Source organism: Heterodontus francisci, chromosome 11, assembly GCF_036365525.1.
Source record: "Heterodontus francisci isolate sHetFra1 chromosome 11, sHetFra1.hap1, whole genome shotgun sequence".
Lineage (NCBI taxonomy): Eukaryota > Metazoa > Chordata > Chondrichthyes > Heterodontiformes > Heterodontidae > Heterodontus > Heterodontus francisci.
Window position 1 is genome coordinate 74,800,193 of NC_090381.1, and position 14,367 is coordinate 74,814,559.

The 14,367-nt window shown below is 42.0% G+C and overlaps 1 protein-coding gene across 1 annotated transcript in view; it reads right to left on the minus strand.

Moving 5' to 3' along the window:
• Positions 1–14,367, minus strand: part of LOC137375038 (probable cation-transporting ATPase 13A4) — a 143,576-nt gene that overhangs the window by 84,569 nt on the left and 44,640 nt on the right. Inside the window, 3 exon segments of the mRNA XM_068041662.1 lie at positions 883–1,033; positions 1,645–1,706; positions 3,240–3,428. Of these exon segments, the coding sequence (XP_067897763.1) occupies positions 883–1,033; positions 1,645–1,706; positions 3,240–3,428 (402 nt within the window).

Consider the following 14,367-nt stretch of genomic DNA (forward strand, 5'->3'; position numbering starts at 1 on the left):
ATATCTTAATAACATTGTAAACAACCTTATAGTGGGCAAAAGACCTATTGTCACTGAATAAATTTGGACAATTGACCTCTTACATACTTGTAATTAGATTGTCAATCTTAACACAGTTGGTAAACTGAGAGTCAAAGCATATAAAGTGGGAAGATGGAATGGGAGCTTGTATTGGCAGATCAACTTTAAAATCTCAAAGTGCTTTACAACCAATTAACTACTTTGGAATTGTAGCCACTGTGGCTCTGTAAGCAGATGTAGCCAATTTACACACAATGAAGTTTCACAAAACAACAAATAAGATTAATGGCCAGTTATTCTGCCTTTGTTGATATCAGTTGAGAGGGACAATGTTGGTCAGGACACTGGGAGAACTCCCTGCTTTTCTTCAAACAGTATTATGGGATCTGAAATATTTATCTGACCCACTGGAACAGGCAAACATGGCCTTAGTTTCCAGTCTCAGCTAAAAAAAACAGCAGCTCCAACAGTACACCACACCCTCAACTACAAAATCCATATTAGCTGTCTTTCCAGAGATAGTGCCCAGGCAGCTGAAGGTGGCTCACCACCACCCGCTCAAAGGCAATTAGGGATGGACAATAAATGTTGGCCTTGTCAGGGATGCTCACACCCCAAGAATGAATAAAAAAAATTAGCAATGGCGGGTCAAAAGGTCAGGGGATGCACAAAATGTCAAAGCAACAGAGAACTCTGCAGACCAGGTTGTAGCACTGGAGGATAATACAGTAGTAGGAATAAACTGATTTGAAAAAAGTCATGTTTTGGAAAAGGATAATGGTAAGCATTGCAGCGAAGCAATTAATTTGAGTCTTAGTTTGTGAAACGAAAGTATAAAACTCCATGTAAACATGCTCTTACCCAGCGAGTAATCTGAAACATTTTTAAGTCCAATGGGTCACCTTGAAGAGTGTTGTCTAAAAGAATCAGTGAGTGACAACTGGCCATAGCACCAAAGAATGGGCCCCATGGTAACATATCTCCACTGCTAAACTTGAATATATTCTGTAAACTGGACATTTAGAAATGTCTTATTAGAAAAACAGGATCAGTCATAAATCTGTGCCCTTTTGTTACTCAATTGTTAACAATTTAAACATGTCGTCATTTTTCATATGTATGCTAAAACCACAAAGAAACATCAAAAGTATCATTAATGACAGAATTTGCATTTAAATATTTTAAAAGACAAAAATATTTCTCAAAGATATCCTAAAGTACGAACTGTTTATTTTATTTAAAATTGATGTGTCAGTAGAAAGATTTAGATGATGTAACTTGTATATTTTAAAAATTGCGTGACAACAATTTAATCAAGAACTGGCTAGATCACAACATTTGCCAAAGATATCGAACAATGTAGATAAAGCTTGGAATTTCCTCACTATAAAAATCCCTGTTGTGCTATGATTTCTGATATAACACTTTTCTTATAGTCCAGGACCAGTAGAGAAACCTACCTCCCACAAAAGCTAATACATGAGTGTAAAAGACAGCCATGGCAAGAATTTAATATGTATTTAGCAGCTAACGCTACATATTGCTATGATTCTCTTATACTGTGCAATTTCATCTATTAAACCTTGTAAATGTTTCTGGTTTTATAATTTCAAGGGAACATACCCTTTCCCTTTAGTTGATACTAATCCCCACAAATCCAGTCCATCTTCAGTCAGAGTTCCAGTCTGCATAAAGCACAAAATAGTAAATAAATGTGGTGAAGTAACAGAACAGCATAAAGAAATATGCTAAACGTAGAATAAAAAACATTAGGCCCTAAATTATGCTTTGATTACTGGTTGACTAATGCTTAACATGGTTGTCTGAAATTCACCTCTCTGCTATTTTAGTAGAAATATTAACCAATATATTCAAAATAGTGCTGAGCTGAAATTCAGATGCATATTAAGTGTTTGTACTCTATACTAAACATTAAAAGCAAATAATGGAGAATGTATTTTTTTTTATAATTGCAATTAATCGGGGTATATTTTACTCCATTTATTCATTTTAGTAAGAAGAGTAGACATGAGAATATGAACACAATTTTCTGTCTTCATTTTGTATGATTCTAGATCGAGTAAGACCTGAATTAAAAATGGATTTAGCCAGCTGCCTGGGACATCTTTTGTTCGGTACCCTTGGTGCCGTCACAAAGTTGGTCCAGCTAGCCAATCCATTGGCTCCCTGCATTCAATCAGACCTCATTGATCTATTTAAGAGGAATGTGCACCTTAAAAGGGTTAGTTTCTTGGATACAATTAATGTAGTTTTGCCTCATTTTCCTTTTGTAAAGGTAATAATGTCTTGCAGTGACATTGAGCAACAAAAATAACAGATTTTTCAGTTTGAGGTACGGGTACTGCTTATACCGTTGAACACCACTGTTGGCATATTGATATTACATATTGCGGTGGGTAGACTAATGAGTTTCACGAAGGTCAAGTTGATGACCAGGTTTTCCCATCACAACAAACACATGAGGCTACATGCTTGCCAGCCCTCTAGTCCCTTATTCTAGTGGTCATTCTTCATACTTGAGACAAGATACTAATGGCTGGATTTTCCTCTGAATTACTGACTATTTTGGGGTGGATGTGGGGCATTATATGGAGTAAAATGAGACAAAAGAAAATCACAACCACTTCAAAAACGCAGTCTAACGTTGCACCAGAATTACCCTCCGAAAAGACCAGGGAGCTCTCCCGCTATATTTAAGTGGAGTTAAGTGGGTGTGGCTTAAGTCTTCTGGCTCTTTTTCCCCGACTTGCATCTCAAGTAGATCCCATATTATTACTTCCACTATATATGCGGCAGTAGAAGTAACATTGGGGTACCCCTGAGGCAGATAGTGCTGGATGAGGCTATGCAACATGAATCAGCACCATCAGGAGGTGGAATTGTGGGGAAAAGTTATTTGTCATTTTATTCATCTGTCCTATGTCTACATTTGCTGAACTACACACGAGCAATTATGAAGCATAATTGAAAGGACTTCTGTTTCCAATTACAGTTTGACCAAAACTTTGCTGAGTTACATCACGTCCACATGTTCCTCATTCCATTCATTGTTACAAATCCACACTAAGTGGGTGACAATGAAAAGGGGAAATACAAGCTTAAGCCACCATAAAGGACTGTGGTAATGAAAGGACTACTTTGTAATTAGTGTGCAGAAGGTGGCAAGTTAATATAACCGACTTTAAATATAGACACACCTTGTCAAAGCAGATAAGATTCAACTGTCCACAAACGTTGATCCTCTGTGGACTAATACAAAAGATTCCCTTCTTTTTCAGTCTTTCCTGGGCATATATTATGCCTATAGTCACAGCAGCAGGTAGGGTAGGAGATACAGCAATAGTTATTACATCTAGTACTTTCCTTACGACCTTCCCTGCTGGTACCTTTCAGAGAAAGATGTTATCAGTAATCTCACAGCAAATCAAGCATATCACAAGTAAGTATTAGTATAAAAAAATATATGCAGTACAAAAATCTTTTGACTATTTCTATGGGTGGATGAATAAACACAATATGTAAACTCTTTTGAATGATTGAATTCATATTGGGCAAGAATTTACGAAAACCGGTGAATTAATGCCACTTGTCGTTTGTTTGTCTTGGCCTTGCCAATGTAATTTTGATGACCTTTGCACTGGAACTTGCTCTGATAAGTTAATGATCCAAGCAGTGTGATGCCCCAGGGCATCTGAAACTGTGTAAACAGGGAAAACAATTGTCTTTTTCCTTAACCAATCAGAAGTATTGTTAACAAACAGCACAGCATCTGAACCAGGAAGTGGAAGTTAAAATATTTAATTCAATGTCAAATCAGGTACAGAAAGCAAATTAAAAGAGGGAAAGAAGGATTAGATTAAAAGAGAGAGAAAACAAGTCAGAAAGAAAAAATACAAAACTTAAATTTCAAAAAAATCTCCAACAACAATTAAAAGCTGAAGGAATGAAACTCTACACTCATAAAAATTAATTTTCAGTGTCAGAGAAGTTGATTGACAGTAATTATTTTCCTACATTGCAACAGTGATTGTACTTCAAAAGTACTTCATTAGCTGTACAGTGCTTTGGGACATCCTGAGGTCATGAAAAGTGTCATATAACTGCATGTCTTTCCTGATTGCGTGTGAGGCAGGTATGGGGATTCAGAATGTAGAAGTGGAGGAGCCTCAGCCTTTGCAATTGTCTGACAGGTTCGAGGTTCTCTCAACCTGTATGTATGAAAGTGGGGGCTACAAGGTGGATGAGCGAACTGAGTTTGGTACAGGAAGTCATTCAAGCTGGCGGAGTAAATAGGAAAATAGTGATAGTAGGGGCTAGCATAGTCAGGGGGATAGACACAGTTATAGAGTCATAGAGTTATACAGCACAGAAACAGATCCTTTGGCCCATCGTGTCAGTGTTGGCCTTATAGCACCCAACTATTCTAATCCCACATTCCTGCACTTGGCCCGTAGCCCTGTATGCTGTGGTGTTTCAAGTGCTCATCTAAATACTTCTTAAATGTTGTGAGGGTTCCTGCCTTCACCACCTCTTCAGGCAGTGCATTCCAGATTCCAACCACCCTCTGGGTGAAAAAGTGTTTCCTCAAATCTCCCCTAAAACTCCTGTCCTTTACCCTAAATCTATGCCCCCTGGTTCTTGACCCCTTCGCTAAGGGAAAATGTTTCCTCCTATCTAACCTATCAATGCCCCTCATAATCTTGTACACCTCAATCATGTCCCCCATCAGCCTTCTCTGCTGCAAGGAAAACAAATCTAGCCTTTTCAGTCTCTCTTCATAGCTGAAAAGCTCCAGCACAGGCAACATCCTGGTGAATCTCCTCTGCACTCTCTCCAGTGCAATCACATCCTTCCTATAGTGTGGTGACCAGAACTTCACACATTACACCAGCTGTGGCCTAACTAGCATTTTATATAGCTCCATCATAACCTCCCTGCTTTTATATTCTATGCCTCGGCTAATAAAGGCAAGTATCCCATATGCCTTCCTGACCACCTTATCTACCTGTGTTGCTGCCTTCAGAGATCTATGGACAAGTACACTAAGGTCCTTATGACTTTCTGGGGTCCTACCATCCATTGTATATTCCCTTGCCTTGTTAGTCCTCCCAAGATGCATTACCTCACACTTTTCAGGATTAAATTCCATTTGCCACTGCTCCGCCCATCTTACCAGCCCATCTATATCTCCCTGTAATCTAAGGATTTCCTCCTCACTATTTACAACACCACCAAATTTTGTGTCATCTGCAAACTTACTGATCATAGGGCGGCACAGTGGCGCAGTGGTTAGCACCGCAGCCTCACAGCTCCAGCGACCTGGGTTCAATTCCAGGTACTGCCTGTGTGGAGTTTGCAAGTTCTCCCTGTGTCTGCGTGGGTTTCCTCCGGGTGCTCCGGTTTCCTCCCACATGCCAAAGACTTGCAGGTTGATAGATAAATTGGCCAATAAAAATTGCCCCTGGTATAGGTAGGTGGTAGGGAAAATATAGGGACAGGTGGGGATGTGGTAGGAATATGGGATTAGTGTAGGATTAGTATAAGTGGGTGGTTGATGGCCGGCACAGACTCGGTGGGCCGAAGGGCCTGTTTCAGTGCTGTATCTCTAAACTAAACCTCCTATATTCATGTCGATGTCATTAATGTACACTACAAACAGCAAGGGTCCCAGCACCGATCCCTGTGGTACACCACTGATCACAGGCTTCCAATCGCAAAAACAGCCTTCAACCATTACCCTCTGCTTCATGCCACTAATCCAATTTGCCAAATTGCCCTGGATCTCATGGGCTCTTATCTTCTTAACCAAGCTTCCATGCGGGACCTTATCAAAAGCTTTACTAAAATCCATGTATACTACATCTACTGCTTTACCCTCATCGACACATCTAGTCACCTCCTCGAAAAATTTAATCAAGTTAGTCAGACATGATCTCCCCCTGACAAAGCCATGTTGACTATCCGTGATTAATCCCTGCCTCTCCAAGTGGAGATTAATCCTGTCCCTCAGAATTTTTTCCAATGTTTTCCCAACCACTGATGTTAGATTCACCGGCCTGTAATTACCTGGTTTATCCCTACTACTCTTCTTGATAATGGTACCACATTCACTGTCTTCCATTCCTCTGGTACCTCTCCTGTGGCCAGGCAGGATTTGAAAATTTGTATCAAAGCCCCTGCTATCTCCTCCCTTCCCTCACATAACTGCCTGGGATACATCTCATCTGGGCCTGAGGATTTATCCACTTTTAAGCCCACTAAAACAGCTAATACTTCCTCCCTTTCAATGCTAATATGTTCAAGTATATCACAGTTCTCAGCAGCCAAGAGGGAGAGTCCAGATGGCTGTGTTGCCTGCCCAGTGCCAGGGTTTGGGACATCTGCGCTCGGCTAGAGAGGAACTTGCAGTGGGAGGGGGAGGATCCAGTGGTCATGGTACATGTAGGTACCAATGACATAGGAAGAACTAGGAAAGAGTTTCTGCTGAGGGAGTATGAGCAGCTAAAGTCTGAATTAAAAAGCAGAACCTCGAAGGTAATAATCTCTGGATTATTCCCTGAGCCACAGCAAATTTGCATAGGGTAAATGAGATTAGAGAGTTAAACATGTGGCTCAAAAATTGGTGTGGGAGAAATGGGTTTTGATTCATGGGGCACTGGCACCAGTACTGGGGAAAGTGGACACTGTACTGTTGGGATGGTCTCCATCTGAACAGTGCTGGGACCAGTGTTCTGGCAGGTCGTATAACTAGGGCGGTAGAGAGGTCTTTAAACTAAATAATGGGGATGAAGGAACAGAATTGAGGAGATATGATAAATTAAGTGGAGAAGGCAAGGCAAGAGAGCAAGGTGCAATGAGGCAAATGATGATCAGAGTGTGGTAGGAAGGGACAGAGTGTGCAAACCTAAGAGTGCACCAGCAGATAAGACTAGAGGTTACAAAAATAGTAAAAAGACAGAACTAAAGGCTCTGCATCTGAATGCATGTAGCATTCGTAACAAAACAAATGAATTGACAGTGCAAATAGTAATAAATGCATATGATCCGATAGCCATTACAGAGACATGGCTGTAAGATGACAAAGACTGGGACCTGAATATTCAAGGGTACATGACATTTAGGAAGAACAGGAAGCTAAGAAAAGGTGGAGGGGTAGCTCTGTTAATTAAGAATAGCATTGGTACAATGCAGGGAGATGACCTTAGTTCTGGAGCTCATGATGTACAAACAGTTTGGGTAATGATGAGAAGTAGTAAAGGTAAAAAGTCATTTGTGGGAGTGATTTATGGGCCCCTAACAGTAACCACACTGTAGGGCAGGGTATGCAGGATGAAATAATGGGGGCTTGTGAGAAAGATATGACGATAATCATAGGCGATTTTAATCTACTTATAGACTGGACGAATCAGATTGACAAAGGTAGCCTGGATGATGAGTTCATAGAGTGTTTTGGGGACAGTTTCTTGGAGCAGCACATTCTAGAGCCAACCAGAGAGCTGGCTATACTAGATCTGGTAGTTTACAATGAGACAGGATTAATTAATGACCTTATAGTCAAGTCATAATATGATCGAATTTCACATTCAGTTTGAGGGACAGAAGGACAAATCTAAGACTAGTGTTTTAAACTTAAATAAGGGCAATTATGAGGGCATGACGGCAGAGCTGGCTAAAGTTAACTGAAAAATTAGGTTAAGGTATAGGTCAGTAGAGATGCAGCGGCAGACATTTAAGGAGCTATTTCAGAATACTCAGAAAAGGTACACTCTAGAGAGAAAAAATACTCTAAGGGAAGGACCCACGATCTGTGGCTAACTAAGGAAGTTAAAGATAGTATCAAATTAAAAGAAAAAGCATATAATTCTTAAAATATGAGGGCAGAAGATTGGGCAGAATATAAAGTTCAGCAAAGAATGACTAAAAGGTTAATGAGGAGGGAGAAATTAGAGTCCGAAAGAAAGCTAGCTAGAAATATAAAAACAGATAGTACGAGTTTCTATAGATATTTTAAAAAGAAAAGAATAAGTAAATTGAGCATTGGTCGTGTAGAGAGAGAGTCTGGGGAATTAATAATGGAAAACAGGGAGATGGTGGATGAACTGAACAGATATTTTGCATCTGTCTTCAATGTACAGGATACAAACAACATCCCAGAAATAATTGTGTATCAGGAGGTGAAAGGGAGGGAGGAACTTAAAACAATTACAATCACCAAGGAAAGGGTACTGAAAAAATTATTAGAACTAAAAGCTGACAAGTCCCCAGGTCCTGATGAACTTCATCCTAGGGTCTTAAAAGAAGTGGCTGCTGAGATAGTAGATACATTGGTTTTTATTTTCCAAAATTCCCTAGATTACGGAAGCATCCCAGCTGATTGGAAAATAGTGAATGTGACTACTCTATTCAAGAAAGGAGGGAGACAGAAAGCAGGAAACTACAGGCCAGTAAGCTTAACATCTGTCATAGGGAAAATGGGGAATCTATTATGAAGGAGGTTATAGCAGGGCACTTAGAAAATCTCAATGTAATCGGGCAAAGTCAACATGGTTTTATGAAAGGGAAATCATGCTTGACTGATTTAGTGGAGTTCTTTGAAGAATTAGCGAACAACGTGGATAAAGGGGAACCTGTGGATGTGGTGTGCTTGGATTTCCAGAAGGCATTTGACGAGGTGCCACATCATGGGCTGATTATTACCAGCTCCCAGGGCGGGAGAGGGGAAAAGTGAAAATGAACGCGATTGGCTGAGTGGATGGTGGGAAGGAGTTAAAGGTTAAAGTAAAGAAAGTTCGGGGTGGGGGGGGGGGGAAGGTTGTGATCGAAAATTTACTTTTTTGGGAGAGCAAGAGGACAAATAATAAACGTATTATTCATTGGGGAGTGGGACAGGGGATTGGAAGTGTAAATAAAATTTTATTTCAATTTGTTGCAAAACCTGTACCTTTAAACATTAAAATGAAGTGGAAGGGTCTGAAGCCCTTTAAAAATGGTGCTGGTGCCTGCGCAGTTGAACCGGACACCTTGCCGGGGACAAAACGCCCGCCAACTCTACCTCATCGGGGGCAGGTGGTCTGTCCCCTCCATGATAATGAGCTGCCGTATCGCGCTAACGCCGTGCCATCTTGGAAGCTCTCCGCTGAAAACGGTGGCGAGCTAATAAAATTCAGCCCAAAATGTTACTAAGCAAAATAAGAACTCATGGTGTAGGGAGTGACATATTAGCATGGATAAAGGACTGGTTGGCGAACAGAAAGCAGAGAGTAGGGATAAATGGGTCGTTTTGAGGTTGGCAACTAGTGGAGTGGCACAGGGATCAGTGCTGGGGCCTCATCTATTTACAATTTATATTGTTACGATCAGGTGAGAAAGAGGTCCAGGGGGTCCCTTTCAGCCTTCACCTAGTTTTTCTGTATCAGGGTTTTATTTTTAAACACACTGTGTTTTGAGCTCCCCCTTGGTGAATTCTTGTTCACAGCTTTCCAATTATAAGGCAAAGAAACCAGCACAAACAGGCTTTCTTAGGTTTAAAGAAGGTAAAATTTTATGATACTTAAACTTAAAGCTCTAATTTGGTTAACGCCTACGGATACACGCTGCACCCCATGCTAGCATGCATACACGATACATACATGCAAATAGAGACAGAAAAGAGTAGAAGAAAAATAAAGTGGAAAGGTTTGAAGCAATATCTGAAGAGTTTTTGTTATGGGTTATCAATCTCACTGTAGAGTCCTTGTTTGTAGGTGGATCTTGCTTTTCTTTGGGCCCAGTATTCTTCTTAAGCCTTGTTCACTGCAAGAGACTTTTCTCTCTTGGGGTTCTTGTGTCTTCAGTTGGTTTTTGGAGTTCTGTGAGAAAGAGATGGGAGCAGACAGAGGGGCTGTGGTGGGCCAGCTAGGAGAGGTCTTTACAATCCAGGAGCAAACAGCTTTCTGCCAGCTCTTAATTCAAAACTCTACAATTCAGAAAAAAACCCAGACTGCCAAGCAGGTTAGTCATGTGACTAACTGGTTTGACTAAGTCTTTTTGTGGATTGTACTGGATCAGGGGATAGCTCCTTTGTTCCAACACCATCTGTTAATTTGCAAAATGTCTTTCCAACCAGGGGCCTGTCAACCCCTTGTCACAGGCCTTCTCTTCTTCCCAGCAGCAATTTGAAATTTAATGTCCATGTGGTGAAATTAATGTGCCTCATTCTTGGCAAGTGAGGGCCTGCATGACACCTCCACACCCAGTGGAATGAAATGCGATTTGAGAAAAGGCGCATTTCATTAAAAGGGTTCAGAGAAAATATATAAGATACAGGAAAAATCCATGCATTTCTCTCGTTCATTTCCATTCATTCATAAATCCCTAAGCTTATCAAAATTGCCTGTATTTTCTTGGTGCCAGTGCTGCTTTAATTTTCCCTTTTTGGCATGCCAGTAACCATGTGGTTCTTTGGAGAAGTTTTTCTTCAGTTTGCCCATTGCCATGACTGCCTAGGATTTTGTTCCAGTTGAAGTCTGCCAAGGAGGAGTGTTTAATTAGCCCTAAGTTGGAATTTTTTCCAAGAGAGTCAGTATTGAGCGGGTCTATCCTGAACACTCTTTCAGTGCTTTGCTGATTCATGCAAAGGCTTTTGACTTCAGGGGATGAGTGGTACCCATTTTCTCTGACTGTGGGTGAGGATTCTTTGCTCATCTCCCCTTTGTTCTCTGGGAACTCAGGCCTGCAGGTATGTGTGCAGACTCGACTGCACTCCTGCGTGGCACTTCGACTAGGTGAGGGCATCACCATCACAGTTTCTCTGCCCCTTGAGGTCTTTCTTGGTCTCTGTAGGTTGCTGTAAATGCTGTTAGCAATTCTAGTGGGATGCTTATTGTGTCTACATTTACGCAGGAGGATGTGGGGTCTAACTTCTCACATTTTTCGGGGTTGGGTGACTGGACAGAAGGGGTTTTCATCCAAGATTCCTTCCTTTAACCTGCCCTCTTTGTCACTTTTTCCCCTTCCCTGTCTAACCTCTTGCCAGCCTTGTGCCTGCCTGTCCCTTTTTGGTCTCAGTGAGGGTCCCCTGCAGTTCACTAGCCCTCTGCTGGAGCGTCCTCCTAACACCAGTACAGGACTTAGGGGTGCAGGTTTCACTGTAGGTTAGGGTTTCCCTCAACCTGGCACATGTGGCAACTCTTGCAGTACTCCACCACATCTTTGTGGGGTTTTGGCCAGTCAAACTACTGTCTTATGTGGGCTTTGGTCTTCGTATACCAGCATGTACAGCCACTGTAGTCTCGTGGGCCCTTCTTAATATTTCGCCCCGGTACCTCTGCGGCAACACTAACTGGTGAACTACTGCCCACTCCTTGTTCTCAGGTCTGTGAGGAGAACTCCATTTCCTCATCAGTACCTCATTCTTTAAATAGGGGCAATCAGGGACTCCCTCGGCTCCACTTTCAGACTGGGCAGCCTGTGCTAACTCTCGCAATACTGGGTCGGCTCGCTGAGCCTCAGCTTGGGAAAATCCGTTTAATTCATTCCCTGGGTCTCCTAACTATCCAAAGAAAGTCTCGGACAGGCAGACCTCATGATCATCTGCCTGCAGTGCCAATGCAGTGTCCCCTGGGGGAGCTGGTTTGATCATGGCCTGATCCACTACACATTCAGGGAAACTGCAGGATCCGTCTCCTGCCACGCCCCTGTCTCTCTGACCTCCTGCGGTCTTTCTTTCACTACTGGGGGGCGTACCACCTTCACCCCCACCAGATCATTACTTCGGACCAGGTCAACCCCATCCACAGGCAAACTAGGGACAATCCCTACGGTCACCGGTTCCAAAACTAGGTCGCACTCTAGGTACACCCAGTGTACAGATACAGGCATACATTGCCCTCCAATACCATTCACCACCATTTTGGTGTTCACTGCACTCTCTGGGGGAAAGGTCAGGCCTTTTCCCAGTAAATGGGATCTAGTGGTCCCTGTGTCCCTGAGAATTACTATGGGCTTGCTTGGCCCACTTGAGGGGTATGGGGTTACTTTCCCTTCAGACACAAAACCCTGATAACCTTCAGGAATCCTATTAAATTTTCCTGCATTTGCAGTAGTAAGCTTCCTGGGTCTCACTCTTACTGCAGTTAAAGTCACAGCTTGTTTTGCTGTGCTTTCCATCAGGTCCCTGTCTTCACTGAGCGGGTATGCCCTGATCAACCCTACCGGTTTTCCCTTTTGTTTCCAGCAGTCAGCTTTTAAATGCCCTGCTTGATTACAATGGAAGCACACAGGTCTCCGGGTCTCACTCTTGCTCATAGCACCTTCCTTTTTGGCTGGAGGAGGGCCCCCTGTGTCTCCTGCTTTTCTTTCTCTCCCAGGACTGCCTGGGCTTCTATCACCTTCCCACCCTTTGTCCTTTTCGGATTTGTGGTGATGATTAGGAAATTTTCTCCCCTGGGAAACCGACTTATTAATTAAAGCAAACTCATCAACTAGAACGGCTGCTTGCCGGGCTCTCTGGACCCACTGCTCCTCTACATGGGTCTTTATGGAGAATGGGGGAGAAAATTTTTAACTTCCTCTAACAGAATTACTTTGCTGAGATTCTCATAGCTGAGCTGTATTTTTAAAGCCCTCAGCCATTGGTCAAAAGCCAGCTGCTTACTTCTTTCAAACTCCAGATAAGTTTGGTTAGCTTGCTTCTTGAGGGTTCTAAACTTTTGGTGATAGGCTTCAGGCACTAATTCATATGCCCTGAGGATAGCATTTTTGGTCAGTTCATAATTTGATAAACTCTCATCTGGCAACAGGGAATAAACCTCATGGGCTTTTCCAGTTAGCTTGCTTTGTAGTAAAAGACACCATGCCTCAGCTGGCTATTTTAGCTGCCTTGCCAGTTTCTCAAAGGACACAAAAAAGCCCTCTACATCTTCCTTATTGAATTTTGGGATTAGATGAACTAGTTTAAACAATTCTGTACCCAGCCCTGAATTACGCTCCTCCATATTGGCCATGCTTTCACTGAGGTTACTCTGTCGCCCCCTAGTTAACTCAAGCAGCTTCAACTCTCTTTCTTCGCATTCTTTCTGGAATATTCTTTCTCTCTCTCTCCCCTCTCTCTTGCTCCTTCTCCTATCTTTCTTTCTCTCTCTCCTCTCTTTCTCTCTCTTCACGTTCCTTCTGGAAGGCTAGCTCTTTCTCTCTTGCCTCTCTCTCTCTCTTTCTCTTTATTCCAATTCAAGTTTCCTCTGCTCCAATTGTATCTTTGCTAACAATACCCTATTGGAGTCTGCTTCTAACCCTGTTTCTGCTTCTTCATATTTAAGAGAAAAATGGTTGGTCACTAGCCTTAGGCGTTCAGACTACCTGGCGTTGCCATGTACAGTGATCCCACACTGCTCAGCCATTTTCCTCAACTCCTCCATAAACAGTGCTTTAAACGTATGCCCAGTTACTTCACCCTGGCTTGGGGAGCTACTCGCTTCAGTTGCAGACATGTTAATATTCAATCACACACAACCACAAGAAAACCTGTATTAATCTTGCTCTTTTTTGATGGGAACAATTTGGCTTCCCACTTTCAATTTCTCTTGTTTGTCTGTGGGTCAATTCCAGATGCTATCACCCAAATTTCTGTTATGACCAGGTGAGAAAGAGGTCTAGGGGTTCGTTTCAGCCTTCACCTGTTCTTACCATAACAGGGTTTTATTTTTAAACACATTGTTTTTAGCTCCCCCTTGGTGAATCCTTATTCACCGCTTTCCAATTATAAGGCAAAGAAACCAGCACAAACAGGCTTTCTTAGGTTTAAAGAAGAAAGGTGAAATTTTATTATACTTAAACGTAAAGCTCTAATTTGGTTAACGCCTCCGGATACACGCCACGCCCCACGCTAGCATGGATATGCGATACGCACATGCAAATAGAGACAGAAAAGAGGAGATGAAAAATAAAGTGGAAAGGTTTGAGGCAATATCTGAAGAGTTTTTATTATGGGTCTTCGAGCTCACTGTAGAGTCCTTGTTTGTAGGTAGATCTTGCTTTTTCTTCACCCAGCAACAATTTGAAATTTAATGTCCATGTGTCGAAATTAATGTGCCTCAATTCTTGGCAGGTGGGGGCCTGCATGACAATATCAATGACATGGATGAAGGGACTGACCATAAGGTTGCTAAATTTGCTGATGACACAAAGATAGATAGAAAAGTAAGTTGTGAGGACACAAAGAGTCTGCAAAGGGATATAGACTGGTTAATTGTGTGGACAAAAATTTGACAAATGGACTATAATGTGGGAAAATGTGAAGTTATCCACTTTGACATGAAGAATAGTGAAGCAGCCTATTATTTAAAATGG